The 22,708-nt window shown below is 40.4% G+C and overlaps 1 protein-coding gene across 1 annotated transcript in view; it reads left to right on the forward strand.

Moving 5' to 3' along the window:
* map2 (microtubule-associated protein 2) overlaps positions 1–22,293 on the forward strand; it is a 118,650-nt gene extending 96,357 nt beyond the window's left edge. Inside the window, 12 exon segments of the mRNA XM_051959188.1 lie at positions 1–493; positions 633–875; positions 1,266–1,403; positions 2,578–2,639; positions 3,943–4,084; positions 4,606–4,662; positions 4,923–5,230; positions 10,267–10,359; positions 13,254–13,346; positions 17,333–17,414; positions 19,130–19,242; positions 20,426–22,293. Of these exon segments, the coding sequence (XP_051815148.1) occupies positions 1–493; positions 633–875; positions 1,266–1,403; positions 2,578–2,639; positions 3,943–4,084; positions 4,606–4,662; positions 4,923–5,230; positions 10,267–10,359; positions 13,254–13,346; positions 17,333–17,414; positions 19,130–19,242; positions 20,426–20,647 (2,046 nt within the window). The 3' untranslated portion in view covers positions 20,648–22,293.
* Positions 22,294–22,708: the final 415 nt, after the last annotated feature.

Genomic DNA, 22,708 nt, shown 5'->3' on the forward strand with positions numbered 1-22,708 from the left:
ATAAAACCTGCTGAGACAGAGGCAGAAAACCTGAAACAAACGGCTGAGGAAGACGTGTTAAAGAAAGCAGGAGCTGGGGCAGAGGTGACGAAGGAGATTCCAGAGACTCGCGCTGCCATCGAATCAGTGGTGACAGTTGAAGATGATTTTATCACTGTGGTCCAGACCATCGATGAAGCTGAGGAACCAGGGCATAGCGTTCGTTTCTCAGGTCCGCCTGAGGCTGAAGCCCTTTGCGTTGCTTCCCGTAAAGAAGAAGAAGAAGAAGAGGAGGAGGAGGAGGAGGAGGAAGAGGAGGAGTCTGTTGAGCTGGCCCAGGAAGCAGACATGGAGCCCGCCAGTCTAGAGGAGGAGGGTGATGTTCCTGAAACCCCAGCCTCCCCCGAGAGGGAGGCTCAGACCATAGAAACAGAAGAACCGACAGAAAGCTACGATCGAGACGAAACCACAATGGACGACTCCATCCTGGACAGCTCCTGGGTTGACACACAAGGTGAGATTTCGTCTGTTTTTTTTGTGGGTTTTTTTTTTTTTTTTTTACAAAAAATGTTTACTTTTATGTTTTTTCCCTGCTTTGGTTAAAATACACAAACTGACTACTGTTTTTCATGCCCTGTCTTGCCACACTACAGATGATGATAAGAGCATGGCAACAGAGCAGATTGAGCCTTTGCCCAAGGTGCCTAGTCCAGTCAAAAAGCCTGCCATGGTCCAGAACAAGCAGATGCAACAGCGGAAGACAGAGAAACAGGAAAAGCCTGTTAAACCCAAGACCAAGGGTGGCCGGCCTAAAGGACGAATCTCCACACCAGAACGTAGACCTGTCCGCAAAGAACCTGTCTACATCCCCAGAGAGGAAGTCAAGAAGAAAAAAGGTTTTAATCTGCATTCTTGTTATAGTTTATCCCCATACCAGCAATATATTTCTATATCTATATCTAAATTTGTATCAAAAGTCTGACAGTTATTTAGGATATGATGACACATTTTCTTGCATTACATGCTAACAATCACCAGAATAACATAAATGGACATGTTCTGTTACAGAATAAAAAAATAAAACATTTGCACAGCCTCATGCAAGCATTGTTTATGTAGTTGTAGGCACCAATTGCATATATGTGAGAGGATGGGGGTATAACTGCACATCAGTCATCAGTTTTTAGTATACTTATGCATATTTTTGACATAGAGCAACAAACATCTCTGCTTATTGTTGCATCCCTTTGTTTTTGTCAATGACTTTGTTTCTTCTGCTAATGTAGCTGTGATAAGGAAGACTGAGCTTACCAAAAAAATGGAGACTCAGAGTCAGTCCCCATCCAAGAGAAGTGCGATGAAACCCACAGTCCGCCAGACCCGTCCCATCCAGCACCACTCCTGCCCCAGAAGGAGACCCACAGGTGACACATTGCCTTGGTCTGTCAAACAACTGGCGCTTTCTGCAGGAAAGTCAGCAGAGCATCAGTTCCACACTACATCTTTTACCTGCAGTGTCAGCCTCCATTTAGTTTTGGCACTCATTTCGTTTCCTTGGTTGCTGTTATTTTGGTTTTTGTCGTGTATGTTTCTTTTGTATTTGATCACAATAAAATTTGTCTCATAAATGTTTCATTTGACTTCATTTAACTTTTTGTTTGTTTGCTTTGTGTTGTTGTTTTTTTTTTTTTTTTGGCAAATTCTCTCTAAAAGCACTGGTTTACTGATGTCCTCTGTTTGAAAATCTGTTTATATGTGTATTCAGACATGTGCTGGCATAAATTTCTATTACTACAGCATGGTCAGCAGAAAAAGATTTCCAACTGATGTTAATTTACTCTTCAAATGCATTCTTCCTTGCCAATACCATTTTGTAGCAAAATGGTTTCATGTGCATTGTGAGAAATTGCTGTTCTGCTCATTTGTCACATTAATAGACTCATCTTTTATGTAATTGCCCAGCATTTTTAAAGCTGTCTTTAATAACCACAGGAAAGTTTTTATGCTCCAAAAAATACATAAATTGCCTGACCTGTTTGGCCTTTTCACAAATTACATAGGTTCTCTCATCCTATGGTTGCCTAGCAACTAGTAATCCTTGGTTTTGTTCTGTGGACGTGGTACTACAAAGGCTCTGTAATGCTGCTCTGTCCCAGAGGCAGTTTGCACTTCATTTTCCCATGACGAACTGAATTCTGTGTCACCGATGATGAAAGCTCAGTATACTGCTGCATTGCCCCAATTAGATTATTTTCCAGGGTTGACTTACATAATACAAAATCCCCCATTCTGTGTGATATCTTGCCAAATCTTTGCAGAACAGAGCTCTCAAGGGGGGAAACAACCAGCTCCCACAGAACACTGAGGTTGTCATTTAGCTTACCATGCCAGTTTTAGGAATACAAAGTTTGATGTCTGCATTTTTACATTGCTGTAATGATAACCACATATCCTCATAAGGATATGAATATGACGATAATTGTCCAAATCTCACAGGCTCTCGTCGCTTCTCCTTCTTCAGAGCATGAAGGTTAACACATGTATTCCGTCTGAGTGCCTTGATTTGCCTTTAAGTCTGTTTCTGTCTCTGTCCCTCAGAGGCCCTACCAGACGGTCGTCAGCCTCTCAGCGTTGCCAGACAGTCTCGCGACAGAGCATCGGTGAGTATACTCGACCAGCCCGACAACGGCATGACCTCTGGAACCAATCAGAGGAATGCCAAATGAAAGCTTTACAGTCTGAATCACCAATTAGAGGCAAATAAACATCAGTCAGTACAAAATGACACTGAAAGCAAATTGAAACTTTCTTCGAACAGCGAAGACCAATTTCAGTTAGATCTGCTGCCTCTGCTTTCTGGTTGGACAGATTTGAAACTTCTCTCGCTGTTAGGATGGATCTGTGAATACACAACTTGGCGTGTATATCTGTAGAGCAGACACTCAAACAGTGAATAACACATTACGTACAGTTTAAGCAAGTGCCCTCTCCCTCTGCTCATTAATGGCATTAACGACACTGCACTATATTTCCGTATTAACGCAGCTGCTATTTTTCCTTTGTGCTTTTTGGAAAGAAAACATTCGTGTTGGCTGCATTTTGCTTTTTGCGAAATGTTTAATGGCTTTTCGCACAAGTAGGGAAGACAGATCCATTTGGAGGGTTTATTGTACTGAGTGGGTGTTGCATCACCCTGTGACATTTCTCCAGCGGCTGTGGTCGTGACTCCATTTTACTCCCCCACCATGGTAATGACAGATATTGTGACTAAAATAACACAGTTTCTGCGTTTCTTAAATGTCATGTCATTACAGCATACTGTAAGTGTCTCCTAATACATCAGTCACTTTGTTCCGTCATGTAACTTGTTGCTGTTGCACGAGCACGGTGAGCAGTATTCTCACAAATTTTGATTTTGTTTTGCTTCTTATCATCTTCACAAAGAATGTGCATGAATGGCTGTTTTGATTAGTTTCATTGAAATGGAACACACACAACGTGGTGTTAATATTTAATTTGTCATCCCAACAAGCAGACATGAGTGCACTGATAATGCATGTTAAATCACTGTTATTTTCACCATCATTTTGTCTCTGTGTTCTTTGTTTCGGTGCCATGCTACCCACCCGCTGGGCCTCTTTCTTGTACCATCTCAGTTCCATGCCCATCGTTTGACACTTACAAAGATCCCCACCTCCGTATCCAGAGCGGCTGTCTCATTAGATAAACCTCGTCCATCCTCAGCAGAGCCTCGAGGCTCGCCACAATTACAGAGACTTATGGCAAAGGTAGGTGCATGGTAGGGTGGAACTGTTGCTGCTGAACCTCTGGAAATTAGAGAAAAACATGACTATGATTTGTTGAAAAAATGTCTTTTATTTGTATAGTGTTAGATCTTATTAAAAAATAAACAAGAAATCACAGGCTAACATCTGCTTCACTTTTTTATATGTCCTCCAACAGGATGGTGGATCACGGAGCCCAGACAAGAGGACCTCTCTGCCACGGCATGCCTCCATCCTGACCCGTCGTCCATACCATGACCATGAGGAGAGTTCCACATCTATCACTAGCTCCGGCTCCACAGCTCCCCGCAGACCCACATGTAAGCTTCATGTCCTCAGCAGTAGTATTTAGGTGGCTTTTAGTAGACTTGAACATAAATCAACTTTTTCCAAGGCTAACCAATTGTGTGTTGCATAGATAGCAATGTAACAACCTGGGAGATTAAAGAGCACTTCTGGGGATATACTGTATGTTCATTATGGTTATTTTAAGAAGATCCAGCTGTAGTGTGACAATGAGAGATGGACTCATTTGTAGATAAAAACTGCTCAGAAAATTTGTATTCTTCTGTCTTATATTATTTTACCCGACTAGCTTAATAACTTGTACTGTATCTTGCTTCACCAATTCTGTACTAATCAGATAAGCGCATGTTTTCCTCTTTCTCTCTCTTTCTTTCAGTATCTCTATGTACCTTTTTTTGAGTACACATTCAGAATGCAAGGCATTTGCATCAAAGACTGCAAAACGACTATTAGCCGTTCCCACAACTCACCCTTGTTCTCCTTCTTTCTGTCACTTAATTTTAAAGCTTTCATCTTTTCTTTTTTTTTTCTGCAGCATTTCGCACTGAGATGAGGGCAGAGCACAGGACAGGACGAGCCCCTAGTATGACAGGTAGAAGGGATTTCCAAAGACCTCTGTCATTGCAACAAAAACATTTTTACTACAGGGCTGTTGCAATAGATTGTGTTCGTCTGTACATGTCTACTGGTACCTGGGTGGATGTGAGTACATTTCAAAAGGACACTTGAAATAGTGATGCAACACATCCAGTTCTTGTTATAGACTGTTAAAATAGTTTTATGCAACAACAGGGATTACATTTCCTCTTCACCTCAAGTTCCGGCTCTCATCCGTATGTACTTCCTCACCAGTTACAGAATCGGTGCGCTCCCGTTCGGCTCGCAGTGGCCACTCCACCCCCCGCACCCCCGGCTCCACAGCCATCACCCCAGGAACCCCTCCCAGCTACTCATCATCTTCAAGGACCCCCGGGACCCCACGCTCCCTCAGTTTGATTTCCCAGGAGAGGAAGGTGGCAGTGGTCCGCACCCCACCTAAGTCGCCCGCAACCACACCCAAGCAGCTCCGGATCATCAACCAGCCGCTGCCTGACTTCAAGAATGTCAAGTCTAAGATCGGCTCCACAGAGAATATCAAGTACCAGCCCAAAGGAGGACAGGTGACACACTCTTCTCATACAACCCCCCCAAAAAAATTCCTAAAGCGTCTGTCGAAGTGCTTGCTGCTTGCTCCTATTTCCTCTGCTTTTCATATTTTTTTCCTATGTGTCTTTTCCTGACACAGCAATGGAAACTGCCATATATTTATTTTTGTTAGTACAGGCAACATATAGAAAATGAAACTGTCTCCGCTTCTTGTAGGTTCATACATATGCATACAAGGAAAGTTTGAGATTACCTCCTACCACGCTACCTCGATTCTGAATTTAGCTCATAAGGCAGCAGCAAAGGGTTCAATGGCAGGAAAAAGAAACCGAGACAGACAATAGCCTTTTTCTTTATATTCATTTTTATGAAGTTTAAAGTTCTAAAATCTGTAGAATACCATTCACCATCGGTACACAGCAAGGCCCACTGCAACAGCACAGGTTCAACTGTTTTCTAAAGTGTGTTTTTGTCTAACATCGTCTTTTTCTTCTGCCTTGTAATGCTTATTTTCTGTAGCCTTTCTCCCTCCCACCTATGTCCCTTACCTACCTCTGTCCGTTATTGGGCGTTTAATCATCCTGCTGACCCACCACTTTGAAAGAACAGTGAGATAAGAAATAATGGTGTTTCGTGGGTGAAAAAAAAACTGTAATACTGGCACAAAATTCATGTCTCACAAATATGCATTAATTTGAGCTCGGAAAATGATTTTTGCACCATTTTTCTTAACTTACTGTGCATAGTTTGGTTGAGTTTTCCCAGACCTGAAAGCACTGTGAAGATTGATGTTAAAAACTTGCCTAGAACTTCTTTGAACCCATATTGCTGATACTAACATTGATTTTAATAATAAGGATCACCACCACCCAGATGTGCAGTCCTTTACATTTAGCTATTGCCAGTCCATTGTATAGTTGACTACTTCTAGTGTCCCTAAATGAAACTATAGTGCAGGCAGCAGTTGCAATGGCAGCAGTTAAGCTCTCACATGATGACAGAATTTCTGCCTTGAGTGAACTGTTACACAGACGGCTCATGAACAAGTAAAGGGATCAGTCAGAGTAACACAAAAAGAAATACTTTTCAAGAATTTGGGAACCGAACCACTGACAAAAAGCTGACAAAATATCAGACATGCATTTGTCAGATGGCAAAAAAGTGGATTTGTAGCTGTCTGTGTTGTTCCGTGTTTGATGGATGAGTACCGTTAGTAGTTTAGCACTTTTCATATGCACTATATGCTGGCATTAGGAACAGTATTTCAGAGCTCTGTTGCTGTGAGTTGAATAGACTCCCTGCCGCTTTATAGTCAAAGATTGCATAAAGAAGCTTCAGCATCATTCAGATAAAACACCCCAACCTATCAGTGTTCCAACTGTGTCGCCATCCATGGATCAATTCTAAAGAAATATGGTTATACTGCTCTAAAACATAGTAATTCTGCAGGCCCACATCTCAATAAATAGAAACTTTGACATCTCAGTGAGTGTCAGTACCGACCGTGGTATTCTTCCCCTGAGTTTTGCCCCTGGCTCTGTGAAGTAAGGACAGCAATTCAGCCAACATAAATCTGCATCTCAAATCGTGTTTTCCGTTGCCGCGCAGAATCTGCATTAACAGGGTGTCTGGGAGTATATACCCTACAGTTTGACAAATATCTTGTTCCAGCGCGAGCCTGAAACGCAGAGGCAGCACTGCAACAGGAAGCATGGTGATGAAAACAGCAGTGTGTCTGTAGCCATCAGCTCTTACAAGCCTCCACTGATGACCTGATTAGGAATCTAAGCGTTTGGCTGGCATCTTTATGACTTGCCAGGTCTCTGAGCAGCTCTGTGCAGTCAGCCACAAAATAGGGTGGGATCATGTTCCAAATGCCGGCCTGTCATCTGCAGGAGAAACAGGCAGACTCGAGTTTCTCTGTTTGTTAGCATGTGTGTTTATGTGTGAAGAGAGGCATGCTGGGTCACAATAAGTCACAGATTTTTATTAATTCTGGCAACATTGACCCTAGCTTCTACAGTAAATCTCTTATACAAGAGGTGTGTAGAGCAGAAAATACTTTACAGCTTGTGGGAATTTTCATTTTTTTCTGTCGTTTTATATTTTGAATGTCAGTTTGGCGTGTTATGCAGCTAAAAGCCACCTAATGCAGTGTGAGCATTTGTGCGAGGTTGCCTTGACAGCAGGTAATCCAGTGCTCCCCACCAATCCTTTCAGCACTGGATGGGATTTTAGCTGCAGTCTCGTAGATAGTGAAGTGGCTGGTCAATATTTGAGGGGAAGATTCTGGTCCACTGTGCTTCTGTTTGCTTGTGTGTGGCTGTGAACACATCACACTTTTGTGAATCTGGCATCTGTGACATACACTGTAGGCGTTCCACAGCAATTTATTCAAACATTCCTTTGCATTTTAATAGAAATCATATCCTTAAAGGGAGGAATTCTGCTTGTTGTGGACCTAAAAGGTGTTACTTGACACCTCAGGAAAGATCGCATCGTCTTTGAAATCTGTATTATTGATGTAGACAAATGCAGTGCAGGTATACCACTCCGTGCCCTATGTTGAAAGAGCTATCTGTCCTCAAGGATTGGGTGAGAACTTATCAGTTAACACAAAATTGAAAGTAGCATCCACTGTACTTTCCCAGTCAAATAATTGCATTAGTAGCTTTGATAATAAAAATGTATTAACAACATTCATATGTTTACAATTATACAATCACAAGTGCATTATCTTTAATATAATTAGATTATCGTTTTTGATGTGTCATTGTGCCGCTGTGTATGCGTGTGTGTGTTTGTGTGTGTGCATGTGAAGTGAGGTGAGGTGACTGTCTCAGCAGAGTGAGTGGTCTGATTCACCAACTCCTGCATGGCCACAAGCTGCCTGACTCAAACTTAAAATTTAATCTTCCTCTTAAGGCAGTGGCTTTATGCTCTGATGATGGGATGACTGAGGGGATTTAGAGGCATAATATGTTTTAGGAGAATCAGTAAGAAGTGTCTTGACAAACACTTTGCCTAAATGTTGCTATTTCCATCTCTTAAGTGGATTTAACAGTAGCACCTCAGAGGGGAATGAATTATTACTGAATATCATTTAAAGGACAAAAATAGAAATGTAATAAAGAGTTCTGGCAGTAGAATCCAATGTAATATGTATAAGAAGTTCTGTTGAATTTAGACATATATTGTGTCCCTTATCGGTGGCACTGTAATAGTAGAAATTAGACAAACAGGATCATTCTAGACTGACTAGTCATGCTAAGCTTAAAGTGATCCGTTACTTAGGTTCTGGCTGCCTATATAACACGAACGTTTATCATTTTTCTTTCAAAAACACCTGATAACAGAAATAACCGGTTCAGTTTTAACATGTCACAGTGTTTCTGCTGCCCCATTTTGACATGACAATCATGAAAGAGTTACACACAAAGTGCAAATAACAATTGTCAGATGACAGTGATTAACTCCTCTGACCTGTAGTAGTTCTTAGCAGCTCCAAAGTCCATGTAGTGCTACTGTAAGCACCATATAGTGAACCTCCCCTAGCCCACAGCAACCCCCCCGCCCAGCTACTGACCTGTCCACTGACTGTCCTCTTAGAAACACAAGGACCAAAATAGGCCAACAGAGGCCAAATGCAGGGCCTCTTTGATCTGGAAGTCAGTGCTGCGCTTCATCTCCATTACTCTGTGTCTGTCGGCGGCACACAGTGTGACCTGGACCCAAGACCTGCTGGTATATCTTAACATTATTAATTATAGCACCGTGTTTTTCAACTTTTGTTTGTTTTTGTTTTTTATATTAAGCCCTCAAGCGTGTGTCAGTGGATTAATTTTATAGGAAGTCTGCCATGTGAAGTTTTACTCAACTCATATGTTGATACTTTTGAAAAGGCCATTAATGATTGATTCAATTTACATCTAAATTAGGCCTTAAAGCAAAATTATGTAAAAAAAACAAAAAAACAAAAAAACAATACTCTTGCTACAGATGTTTGTCTTTTAATTGATGATTTTAAACACTAAATTAAGTCCAGCCTACAGAGCAGCAGCAGAAGCTGTTTGTCCAGCTATTGTAGGAATAAGTCATGTTGAGGTCAAGCAAGTTAGACCTTCATCACCTACTTTGTAGAATATTGCGCTACACATCTTTGACTTAAAGAGGTTCTTCTTTATATAAAGCTGTCATTGAATAGAGACTACAAATGCTGAAGCAAATGCAATGCACGTGGCATTATAAGCAGTTAAGAGTGATTTCATGGAGACATTATAATTAAAATGTATTTAATGGCCTCATAATACTTTTTTTTAATTCAGCCAGTTTATCAACTATTCATAAATATGTTGTTTAATTTTTAACTTTAATGTGTATCATATTTATTTCAGTGGCACACTCCAGGATCCAGTTTTTCTGTTTTGTTTATCAACTTAACCATGATGGAAATACAGTAATCATTACTCGTAGATTGCTTTTTTCCCACTTACGGCACTTAAATGTCCAACTAGGGTTGCTAAAAGATGAAAAAATCATTTAATGCAGCCTACAGTACTTTAATACACTCATTTAAAAGTGAAGGGCCCCTTTTCCTGTCATGACAAGTACATTATTTTATTGTTGCTCAGATTAACTGATTTTAAATTTACATCCCTCTATATTAAATTTTGGGAACTTAATAATAATAATAATCCAAAAAAAGGGAAATCAGTGTTTTTTCTTTTGATGTAATAATAGCGATTTATTACTAGTCATGGCAGTGTGTGGTAAAGTGTGTATGTATAGAAATTTGATAAACTGTGCATGATGGATGATTGTTCCTTTAAACATCAGTATCACATTTACAGAAAATAAGCTGTGCATATGATCAGTGTCTCGCATACTAACTAAAGCTGTCAATGAACACAGTATAACCTCTACATTATCACTCATTTGTCAGTACACTCCTCATCAGTATCTTTTAATCTAGCAGGCTAATCTTGGTATAGTATATTGTGATAAGCATCTGCCATGCAAGAGGTCCATGTATCTCTGTATTTCTCCATAGATTCATATTTTAAACAAGAAGCTGGACTTCAGTCACTCACTGTCAAAATGCAGCTCCAAGGACAATCTGAAGCACTCTCCCCGTGGGGCAAATGTATGTACCCTTCTGCCTTTACCCTCCTTGATTAAGGGGATGGGTGAAGGCCACATTTAATTATAGTCAGTCTGTCTAAAGCATTTCCCCTGCATATTTCCCTTAAAGTCCTATCTTATCATGTGCTATAAACTGCTTTATGTTGTGCTGTTAAAGGCTAGTTGTATGACTAGGTCAATGGTGTGGTATTGTCGTACTCTAGTTTGTATTTTATCGTGTTTTCTTTCTGTAGTTTGACTCTCACACTTAAATTTTTCAATGATTTGTCTCCCTTTCCCCTATACGTACAGGAATAAAAAATTTCGTTACTTTCAAAGCTCAGTAAAATTTTGTATTAACCTTCTGAACCTCGAGCAGTTTCTGGACATTTGTTGCATGTCGTGCATTTTTTTTGTTGGCGTGGGTTTATTTTCCCCTGCAATGCGAATCCTGCACTTTAATGGAAGCAGAAAAAAGTTCTCTGTGCAATATAACGGTTAATTTATAATGCAATTCATCATAAAAAAGAAAAAAAACAAAGTTGATTTTTTTTTTATTACAAAATTACAACTAAAGAAATTTTTAAAATAAAATCATCATGTACAGCATTTATCCAAGTGCCGAACATGGTGGTGTTACAACTCTACTTACTATAATTATTTTGCTATTTGCATTTTTGTTTGTTTCCATCCTTGTCTCCTGTCTGCTGTGTAAACCTGGGCTACAGTTCAGCCTAGTTCCCAAATAAGTGGTTTAGATCAAACTTAGATTTAGTTCAGTTTTGTCATGCACATACGACATGATTAGTTCGACTGTTTCAAAATTCTTTCTGTTCTTATTATTTTGGGATTCAATGGGTTAATGACAGACCTGTACACAACTGAACACAGCAGCAGTCTGTGATCTTTGGTTTTTACTCCGTTTCCTGCTGTCAGAGCAGCACCATAAACCCCTGAATTACTCAGCTGTCAGGCATGAAGGTGACCTGATGGTAACATTCAGCTAGATGGACATAGCCATGTGTTGCTCAATGTCTGCCATGATGAAATGTCCTTTAGAAAGTAATTTTAGGTCCCGCCAGCTTCATCTGACAACTGTAGCTTGACCTCTTGTCAGAAAGGTATTAAAGAAGAAAAAAATGCCCTTACAAAATTCCATGTCAATGTCATCATTCATTTTAGTTAGTTTTCCATTTAATCCTGTACAGTTGTATGTATTAGATTTAGCCTGGTGTCTGGTGCTTATTTTGTAGTGTAGCAAGTCTACCACAGAGTTAAATGAGTTTTTTTCGTTCTCTGGAAATGTCTCTGACTTCCATTTTCACAAGTGGTTTGAGTTTGTTTCATGTACTTGATTTTTCCCAGATGAAAGCCTGTAAAAGTAATTCTCAAGGCAAAGTGCAGTTTGGTTTGCTCTCCCCAGTTTGTTCATTTTTTTCCTACCTTCCAGTATGTGTATAAAATGCTTGTTTCCATTATAAAGTGTACCCCACAATTCAAGGCCATGTGAGATTGCATGGGTCACATGCTATGCTGAAAGTGTGTTGATCACATTCTGTGAAGGTAAATGTGTGAATCATCTGCTCTTGTGGTTTATTTACTGTGCTGCGCTGCCATCAGGTTGGAGTCAAAAGAAAAAAAAAGAAAAGCCTAAGTCATTTTTAAGTAGGGACTGATGATAAAACATCAACCATTATTAAATATTGCATGGGCAGTGAGTTTTTTTTTTTAGAGAACAAAGAAATGATTGATTTTATTTCTAATTTCCAGCATTGCTTTGGCAGCAGTGGGGAGAATTTTTATTGTCCTTTTATTGGTCATGGGGGTTGTTTAATTAGACAGATTTTTATTCAGTAGCACTAGTTGAAGAGAAAGCAACAGCAGAAACATTATACTTACTGGGACTGAATGCACACACAGAGTAAATCTTTTGCATATTCCTTTGCTGAAATTAATGCAAAGCAGTAATTTATGGTCAGATTACGCCGTTTTGAAGACAACAAAATGCACTTCAGGGCTCACATACCTGATGGTCTCTCCTGTCTTCTCTTGTCATGCAAAAATATGTGGAATATGTTTGTGCTATGTCTTTTTCTATCTGGTGTTAGTTCCCATTGCTTTTAATGTGCTGCCAGGTAAAATGTATTTATTTTTTCTGTACCAACTCTGCAATATCTGCATCTCACTCCTGCTTTCTCTCCCAGCAGCTACAGAGTCATCCAACATCACAGCACTATTTTATCATCCTTGCACCATAAACCAATTGTCGCAAATCTTAGCTGCTTTTAATATGCATTTACTTGTATTTTGGCTTAATAGTGAAATGGAAACCCTAAAAGAACATTTAACATGTTTTAATAGAGGAGGTCCCTCTTCTTGTCAAACTGTGTGAAGTCAAGATTTCTGGAATGTTTCATATTTTGTTTAATTGGCTCAAAATACATGAAGAAACTAAATAATGACAACACAATCTTGAAACTTGATGTTACTTTGCTCCTTTCAAATCTTAATTGGAATGCAATGCACACTAGCTGGTTTTGGCTACAGTTTGACAGCTGTTTTAGCATGGAATCCAGTGTTGTAGGATATGCATAGCGTTATATTCCAGTTGTTGATGAGTCATCTTCTGAGGAGTCATTAGATGCCATGCATTTGAGTGCGTTTTGGTGTTAAAGCTCATGCTGTAAGACATGTAAGAAGAATATGTCTTGCCTGTTAGCTTAGTGATTACAGCCATTGAATGATGTTTATCAAGGACATCAAGGGAACGGTTAGGTCATTAGTGCCCACATTACAGCCAAACAAACTCAGATGTGTAGGACAGAATTTAAACAGTGGGTGGATGCAAACTGTTTCAGAGTTTTGCCAGAAAGCCCGAGCCTTTTCCCACCTCATTCCTCACCTCCACCCCTGCAGGTTCTCATCCCCAGTGTTAAGCTGGACTATAGCCATGTTCAGTCTAGGTGTGGGTCCTTGGACAGGCGGGGCTACTCAGCAGGAGGTGGAAACGTGAGTCTTGTGCCGCAAGCCCATTGTCTCAGTGTTATTTATGTGTTGTGTCGTGATGTGTTTTTCTTCAGTGTTGTCTATTCCTTTTTTCACCTCGCTTTACAGTTGACTAGTTTAGTGCCAAGTCATTTACTCACTCACTCAGCAGTGCTGGTTCTATTAACCAGACCGCTCTTCATCAACACATCATTCTCCAGTGGTGGTTTGTGTCCTGCGAGGAATTTTGATGCTAAAGGCTGAGTGTCTCCTCCTCCAGCAGAATGAAATGGCTGTACAGTGTTGCGCTGGTGCAATTTCATCTTACATACAAAAGTAGTTTCTTTGCCTCTATGGTAATTTGGTGACTCACTGTGCTCCTCAGTGGGAGGGAAAGTGTCACCAGTGATCCAATGGTGCACTGTAATTTTGTATCAAGATTAAGCACATTTTGCCCTGTATACTGCCTGCCACCTCACAGCACAACACGGTTCAGATCACAGCCAACAAAGCCATGCTCTGTAATATTTACTTTTACTGTGATTGGTACTGGCACAGTCTTAGAAATCTGAAGAAATTAGACTTATTTATTTACTGTTTCTGATTTTCTCTTTTAATATTCAATCATCCGAAAGTAGACATCTCAATCCAAAAAAAGGATTGCTGTTAGTGCTAGCAAACCTCTTGGCAGCATCTCTCATCCACAGCAGGCAGCACACTGCATGAAGCACTTGATTAAGTCTGATTACAGTCCTCTGAAGGCAGCAGGTACAGTGTGTGCTCCATCTGCAGCTTCTGATTTGAATGATGCACATTATCAATGCACTGTTGCACAAGCCTAATATCAAAGAGACAGAACTTATCACATGACTTCACTTCCCTCAGAAAAGTCTGGTCTCTTGAGACCTTCTTTTCTTTGCACCTGACAACACAGGTTACCTGGGCAACAGCTGCTTGTGTCTTCTTCTTCCAAACAACTTTGATAAAAGTGGTGCCAGCAATGTCACATCTATATCAGCAATACTTGAGGCAAAGAGATACTGGAAATTTGTATTCCTGTGTGGGTTAAATTTGTTTTAATTAATTATTTTTTATTTTTTTATTTTTAGAATTAATTTTAACACAGTCCCCACAAACTATGCTTAAGTTCTCAGTTATGCAGTTGTAGCTTCATTGGCTGGAATTTCAAATGGTCTGTTATTACTGAGAAGAGTCACTGGAGTTTCAATATGTGCAGAAACTGACTGAACTTCAACAGCAGACAATTTGGTTTAACAGATTTGAGTATTTATCAAAATTACTTACCCCACATTATGAAAAACAAGCGTTATCTGTTTGGCTACACTGATCTGATATGCAAAATGAGCAGCAGATGTAACCATCCCCTTTTTCTATTAAGCTATGGTGCTATGTACAGTATGTAAGGATTATCACAGACACTAAAAGTTGCTCGATGTTCGAGTCACAGAGTGCATACGAGAATCTCAACACCAAAATAAATATTGTACGTCTACCCACAGCAAGTGACGAATGGCACATAGGCAGACTGCTCACTTTAAATCACAGATGCACAATTGACAGTTCTTGCAGCTTATTATAGCAAGCACATGACAACGATGAAGGCACTGGTGAAAAGGCAAATAATTGGGGGGATGGTCAAGGCCACAGAGTGGGTGGATGAGTTATTGAAAGTACCAGTCACAGAAGTGGCTTTAATAATAGACCTGTTTTTGAGATTGAATTGCACTGTAGTATTTGCGTTCAGACCGTCAAAGGTGACTGTAACAGAATGCTACAAGCAAAGGCCTGATGTAATTAAATTCTAATTTGGTTGCTGTGTATGTACATACAAATCGGCACAATGTGTTTTTTCCCCAACGGAAGTGACATTTACTCTCCACTAATTCACCAAATTGTGCTATTCAATTATTAAATTGCGGCTGTGGCTCAGGTGGTAGAGAAGGTCATCCCATGATCGAAGGGTTGATGGTTTGATTCCTGCTCTCGCCTAGTCATGTGCTGTTATGTCCTTGGGCAAGACACTTAACCCACCTTGCCTCCAGTGCTCTCACACTGGTGTGTGAATGTTGGTGGTGGTCGGAGGGGCCGTAGGCGCGGATTGGCAGCCACACTTCCGTCAGTCTGCCCCAGGGCAGCTGTGGCTACAAATGTAGCTTACCACCACCAGAGTGAGAATGTGTGAGTGAATGAATAATGGATTAATTGTAAAGTGCTTTGGGTGTCTTGAAAAGCGCTATATAAATGTAACCATTATTAAATTGGGAGCCATGATGAACCAGTTTGATTGCCCATAATTGTTACCAGCCATTTAAGGACCCTTGTGGGGGATTTAGTGGCTTCTAGTGGTGAGATCACAGATTGCAACCAACTCCCTCAGCTCCCCCTTATGTGTTGGAGCACGCAGGCCATACCGAACCATAAACACTCTCAATGCCCTCTCTAGAAGCAGGGTTTAGGTTGTCTTTTCTGGGCCCCGGTAGACACATTGTGGGTTTACTGGATGAGACCCAGTGCCTGAAATCATGTACTCTCTACTTCACAGTGAAGATTTGGCACAATGGATACTACATCAAGTTTTAAAAATAATACCTGCTGGTAAAGATTTAACCAGTAGTTCCAACCTTTTTGGCTTCTGGTGTCTGTCTGTAGTCGAGTGATTTTTCGTTGAACACTTTTCACATGGTGTAATTTCAGTAAATCTTTGAAAGAAATCTCACCAAAAATGAAACACTAGATGAGTTATCTGCTGTCTCCGTAGTAATAGGAGTTCAAACAGGCTCCACCTGCAGCAGCTACAACAGCCACATGCCGCTGACAAACCGATGCTTCATTAATAGTCTAATAATGTCTTAAAATACAGTCAGCAAAAGTGATGTCTTTAATTTAAAACACATCCATACAAACATAAAACACATCAACAGTAGGGTTAATGCACTTCTAAGAGACATGATTGCTGGAGGGATGTTCCAGACTGCAGCCAGATGTTCTCCCACGCTGACACAAAGCACATCTCATCTTTTGTCTTTTAACTCATGCTGTATAGCTTTGCTAGTGTTCTGCATGTGTGAGGGCCTCCGAGCTCCTTATCAGTCCACAACCTAACAAAGCAATATGGCCACCCTAGTAGATGCACAGACCAAACGGTGCATACTGTACTTTGTGCTCTTGGTGTTGTGTTGTGTGACTCACGATCTTCATCATTGTCTCACCTTTGCTATCGTTTTTACCTCTCAGGTCCTGTGAGACAGGAGAAAATAACACCAAATGATTGGTTACAAACAGCATATCAACTAAATCGGTGTCTTGGCAAAGTGATTGCTGACCACAGGCGTGTCTCAGTGATTCATCTCAGGATGTGGTGTATCTCTTCTTGTTCATTGTGCTGTGTCTAAAGCTTTATAGCTCCACTGTGTTTGCTGTCTCATCGGTTCACTCCTTACATATCTCTCTGTGGATTTCTCTTCAGACCTTCTGGGTGTGTCACTTAACTGCACATCCCTGTCTCCTCTCTGCCTGTGGCCGCTTTCAACTGTGCTTTCCTATTTTACTGCTGTACATGTGTCGCTGTTGCAATGTATCTGACAAGCTTTCTGGATGTGCCAAAAGACATTTAAGACATAGCTTGTATTATATCTTGTTTTGGTTTGTATAGCAGACACCAGCAGTTCTCTGCACAGCAGAACACATGGACTGCTATTTAATAGTCTGGTATTCTGCACTCTGTTGCTCATGTTTTCTAATAATTACATGCAATCAGATATCACCGTGTTGGAATGTAGAAAATTACAACCTTTCATTCTCAGCTGATACCCAATCATTTTCTTCAAACAGCAGCTACAGTGGAAGGTACAGTGCAGATCAGATATTCCTCTCTATAAGTGACAAAAGGGAAGACACAATTGGAATATAGTTTGAGGTCAGCTGGAGTGTAAAACCTCACAAGAAGTGGGAGCTCTGACCTTCTCTTTTCCTCACTTTGCTTCTTCCAGGTGCAAATACAGAACAAGAAGATCGACTTGAGCCATGTGACCTCCAAGTGTGGTTCTCTAGACAACATCCATCATCGGCCAGGTATAGAGCTCCCCTCAAAAAGGGCAGCACTTCTGGTGCCAGCGTTGGTATGAGCATGCTTGTGACTAGAATGGTGCCATCATTTTAAATCACACCCTGCAATATGTGTTTATCCAGAGGATGTCCTGAACCCCTAAGCACTGCTAAGATGCACTTGACCAAAGTATCTATAATTAATGAGCTGCTAAGTTCAGACTCTGGTTCTAGAGACAAACGTAAGGTGTAAATGTGAGTATGGCCTAAAAACACCCAGCAAATGTTGCTTGCTGGGTTGAACCGCCCGCTCCTATTCTTTGTTGTGAGAAGGAACTCATAGACAAGAGTGGGATAGTGTAGAGGGCAACATTGGCATGAAATCTGTATCTGGATATAGTATGTGAATAAGGAAACATCCTTGTTAGCTTGTTAACTTTAGCTGCCTTTCTAATTCTGCAAGTAGAATCAGTTGCTGGTAGGTCTGTTGTCATGGAAAGAAATTTTATAAAATTCAAAAATCGCAAATGCCAGTGGATCAGATGTCATTAACAGAATGGTAAACATCACATGATGATACCAGGTGTAACTCAGGCCAAAAAGTCCCACAGGTTAGTTCTTCTAATACTTGTTTACTTGAATATGCCAGACACTGAATGTGTAAACTCATCCGATGTAAATAATAAATGTGTTTAGCAGTTTAACTCCTGAATAACTAACTCCCTCGTCAATCAGACGCAGCTCCTGTGCTGATCTATATCATGTCAAACTGAAAAACCAGCAAGAGTGGAAGCAAGCAGTCAGCTGCATTTGGACTGACAGCTCGATAGATCTGTCCACAGGCGGCCGAATGTAGGAGGTGTTTTCATTCCTGGCAGCATTGCTGCATTTTGTGTCTTTCTACCTTAAGTGTGAGAATGTGGAATGAGAAGTTGATGGGCAAGGTTGGACCAAACCTGGAGAGGGTTATACATTCTATTGCTTTTTTTTTTCATTCAAATCACTGAAATGCAAAGTACACAATTACATTCCAGTAAGAAAGAGAATGTTCGCTGTGGATGGGATCAAATCAAAAGGAACTGTTCACAGCAAGGTATGATGATTACACAGAATAGCAGACACATTGTTTGTGGGCAGGATTTCACATTTTATTGCCATGACATGTGGCAGTCATGTCAAATCTTTACAAGTAAAAGCTCAGTCTGAATGACTAGATACCTCTTGGGTTAAAGAGTAAATTTCTTTTAAAAATATGTTTCTTAGACTGGTCTTTGAAGTCACTGGTGTATACTATGAATTTAAACAATGCAAAGACTAGGGGATTTGTACACTGAAGACAGGTGTCCAGACTACTTGCTGTTTTGCTGTGAGATGTAGAAACCCTGTCTTACCCTCCCATATGGTGTTGCAGACTGCTTTATGTGCTGCAGTGCCGCCTGCTGGCATCATCCTGACATGTTTCTAACCTGTATTCACAGAGAGCTTCTTAAACTGTTGTCCTGTTTATTCCTATTACTTAGAAATTGCAAAATTTTCAGCTTCAGCTCTTCTTTAACTTTTAGTAAATTAGCACCATTATTTGAGTGTTGTGTCCATATTTGGTGGCGTAACCATCAGTGCATTATTCATGATTATTTCTGTAAAAATAGGAAAACTCCACACACAGGGAAAGGTGAATATGTACATTGTACAGGCCTTAATTCTGACTGTCAAGTTTTATCACCCCCTCTGCTTCTTCCCAGGGGGCGGTCACGTGCGTATAGAGAGTGTGAAGTTGGACTTCAAAGACAAAGCCCAAGCCAAGGTGGGTTCCCTGGATAATGCTCACCACATTCCTGGTGGAGGCCACATCACGGTGAGTGTCAGCTCCATGCTCCAAATCCATGATTTAAAGGAAAACATCAAGTTTTTGAGAGATTGAGCTGCTCATCATTAGTGACTGTGTAGATTCTCAGTCATCCAGGTTATGGTAATCCTAGGATTTTCACTAGAAAGCAACTTCTCTTATAGGTTATCTTCAAGAACGTTAAATAGAAGTCCAGTTGCTTTTTTCTGGGATTACTCTTAGTCTGCTTATATAGTAATTATTACTTGTTCAAGTCATGGTCTACAGACTTTTTGCTACCTTTATTTGTCAGTTTACCTGTAAATTGAGGAGAATGTAGATACAGAAACTCATCTCGTGGTCTACAGTAACACTATGATAATGATATAATAATAATATATACAGACAGGTGAGAAATTAAAAAAAAAAAAAGCCGACATACAGTGACTTAATAAGGTGCCACTAGAGCAGTTCCAATGTTCCTTGGCATCGATTCTCCAAGATACTGAAGCTTTGCTGTAGGGATGGCAAAAAATATTCCCTCATCTGGTGTTTTGATAAGGGCGGTGGAGAGCAGCGCATGCGTTTCAAACAATATTTATCCTCAAACTATTCAGTGAACCTTTGCACCCTACGGATGTAGCCAGTGTCATCCTAGAAGTGGGAGCTCCCCTCAGGACAGAAATGTTTCATAATAGGATAGGACAGCTGTGTATTGATTTGCAGTGACCCTTCCATCTTAACAGACAAGCAAACTCAAACTGTGCGAGCAAAATGCCCCAGACAGGATAACAGAGCCACCGGATCCCTTCACTGTAGGGTTCAGGCTTTTCCTTTAATTTGTCACCTATCTGTGTATTACTGCAGTCTTATAAGACATGCAAGATATGTGTGTAGTGTGATTAATTACAGGATAAAGTAGTAAAGCTTGCTTTATTTGTGTTGAGCCAATCTTCCAAAAACTTGTTGTATTCCTTTAACTTCTCATGTCGGTAGCAGTTAAGGTATGGTATACGCCACAGTAGACATTAATCCACACAACCTAAATTGTTCTCAGTGAGTGTTCAGTTCACCTGTGGAGGCCTCCGAATTTAGTCAACCCAGGACAACACACATTATTCACAGTCGCTCTATTGCTGACTCACAAATGCATAAATCACTGTTTTCACATATAAAAATGTTGTCTGTCTGTCACATCACCTGCCTTTCACAGATTGAGAGCCACAGGTTGACGTTTCGCGACCACGCCAAGGCCCGAGTGGACCACGGAGCCGAGATTGTCGTCCAGTCGCCCGGCCTCTCCGGCTCAGTGTCCCCTCACCGCAACAGGGACAGCCACCTATCATCCTCCGGCAGTCTCAACATGATGGAGTCGCCGCAGTTAGCGACCCTGGCTGAGGATGTCACCGCAGCTCTGGCCAAGCAGGGTTTGTGAACACTGGATCTGTGGATTCGCCGTTCTGCATCCCAGACATCCTCTGTCCTGATCCTCTCAAACTTTTCTGCCCTCTCCTGCCACCCTGAGGCCGACTGATTACCACTGCTACTCAGCTACACCACAGCCTCCACATATCTTTACTTCAACGTCCTTCACTCAACTCTAAGTAGAGACTCAAGTTAGGAGCTACTGTACTTTGGTCCTCTTTATCCTGTTTCCTGTCTATTTTAAACACAAACATGTGCTACTTCTGATTTATTTTGTTGATCTCCCTCTTTTTGAATGATGTTGCATAGAATAGTTCAATTTGAGCACCGGTCCCGGATTAAGTTGAATACGCACTTAATGTTGGGGACCAAATATCGGTTTGACTGGTCTTGGATCAGTGTTTTGAAGAAGCTACAGCCTTTTTTCTATTTTAAATAAGAAGTAATGTGACCAGTACACCATGCCGCACGTATTGTTCTTGCTCAGTAAACGTGCATGGACGCCAGACCCCCCTAACAAAAGAAGCATCCTTACTGCAAGTCATTCTTGTCATCCAATATATAATACACTTAACAAATATATATAGAAACATGTATAAAAACATCAGTTCTTTGCCATCTACATGTCCTCAAAACATTTTAAAATGAAGCGACAATATGGCTATAAAATATAACTGTAAAATTGCATTTATGCAAGAACTAGGTCATGTTATGACAAGCATGTATGGATTCAAATATTAAAAGAGGCTATTTTGTAATTTAAAAAAAAGGGTTTTAGTAAGTTATTTCCTCATTTATTGGATAAAGATTAAACAAGTTCATGTTTTGTAGTTAATAGTTGTTTACAGTGTAATGCTTGGTGACAATGTCAGACAGCTGATTTGGTGTTGCTAAGGAATGCATCTCAGTCCTGTTGATGAGCATCATTCACACATACCTGCTCAGCAGTTCAAAATAGAAGCTTGTTTCTACATCAGAACAGTATTAAACACTGGAGCTCATTCTGCAAAAATCCATCTGGAAAAGGACACCACTAACAGAGCCGTGTCTTTACAGCTGCTGCTAAACAGTGCAGACATTTCTCCACTAATACAAGCTGACGTTGAACTCGTCATCAGGATGGTCTGGTGTCTGAACCGCAGAGGAAGATGCTACAGTTTGCGATCTGATATTTAGCAGAAGATGCAGCTACTCTGAAACCTGTCTGTGTGTGTGCATTTGGTGCAGATCCCATGCCGCTTTATGGCGGATGCTACTGTATCTGGATGTTTTGTTGCAATATGTGGGAGACGAAATTGGGGGAAAAAAATATTTTGACAAATTAAGGGACAAAAGAAAATTGACAGAGGGAACTCCGTTGACTCCTGTTATATCTGTTTGAAAAAAAAAGTGTTTGGGTGATCTAGTTTCTTTTTCAGACACCATTTGTGGTATGCCCCGCCTCCTGCCTAATTACTTCCCTCACCTGCAACTGTTTGTTTGCTTCTGTGTTTTTTCTGCATTCCCCATCTCCGTGTGCCCCTTCCCCACCTCCTGCTCCACCCTACAGCAACTGTAAATGTATTTAAAAGGTCAAGTAGATGTACGCAGTTTTTCTCTTGTTGATATGACACCAGTTACAATAATTAATGACAATAAAAAGGACAAAAAGTGAAACTGGAGTGCTGTTTTCATTTGATGGCCAGATGGATACACATATTTGCTGTCTTGAGATTTATACCACTTTCAGATCATTATTGTAAACTAGATCCAATACCTTGTTAGCTTAACCCTCGTGTTGTCCTGTGGGTCAAAATTGACCCGGTTTAAAGTTTGAAAATGTGGAAACGAAAATATATTTTCACAGTGAAACTTCTGGTGTTCACATTTTCAACATTTTTGGGAAATTTTTTAACATTCTTTGGTGGAAAAAAGAAATGTTAAAAATGTTTCTTAAGAACATTCACGAAAAAAATCAACCAAAATCCAACAAATTTTGCTGGATTTTGGTTGATTTTTTTTGTGAATGTTCTTAAAGAAAATATTAGAAGTTTCACTGATATATGTGTAATCATTTTAGATATTTTTAGGA

The sequence above is a fragment of the Acanthochromis polyacanthus genome, chromosome 14 (assembly GCF_021347895.1).
Source record: "Acanthochromis polyacanthus isolate Apoly-LR-REF ecotype Palm Island chromosome 14, KAUST_Apoly_ChrSc, whole genome shotgun sequence".
Lineage (NCBI taxonomy): Eukaryota > Metazoa > Chordata > Actinopteri > Pomacentridae > Acanthochromis > Acanthochromis polyacanthus.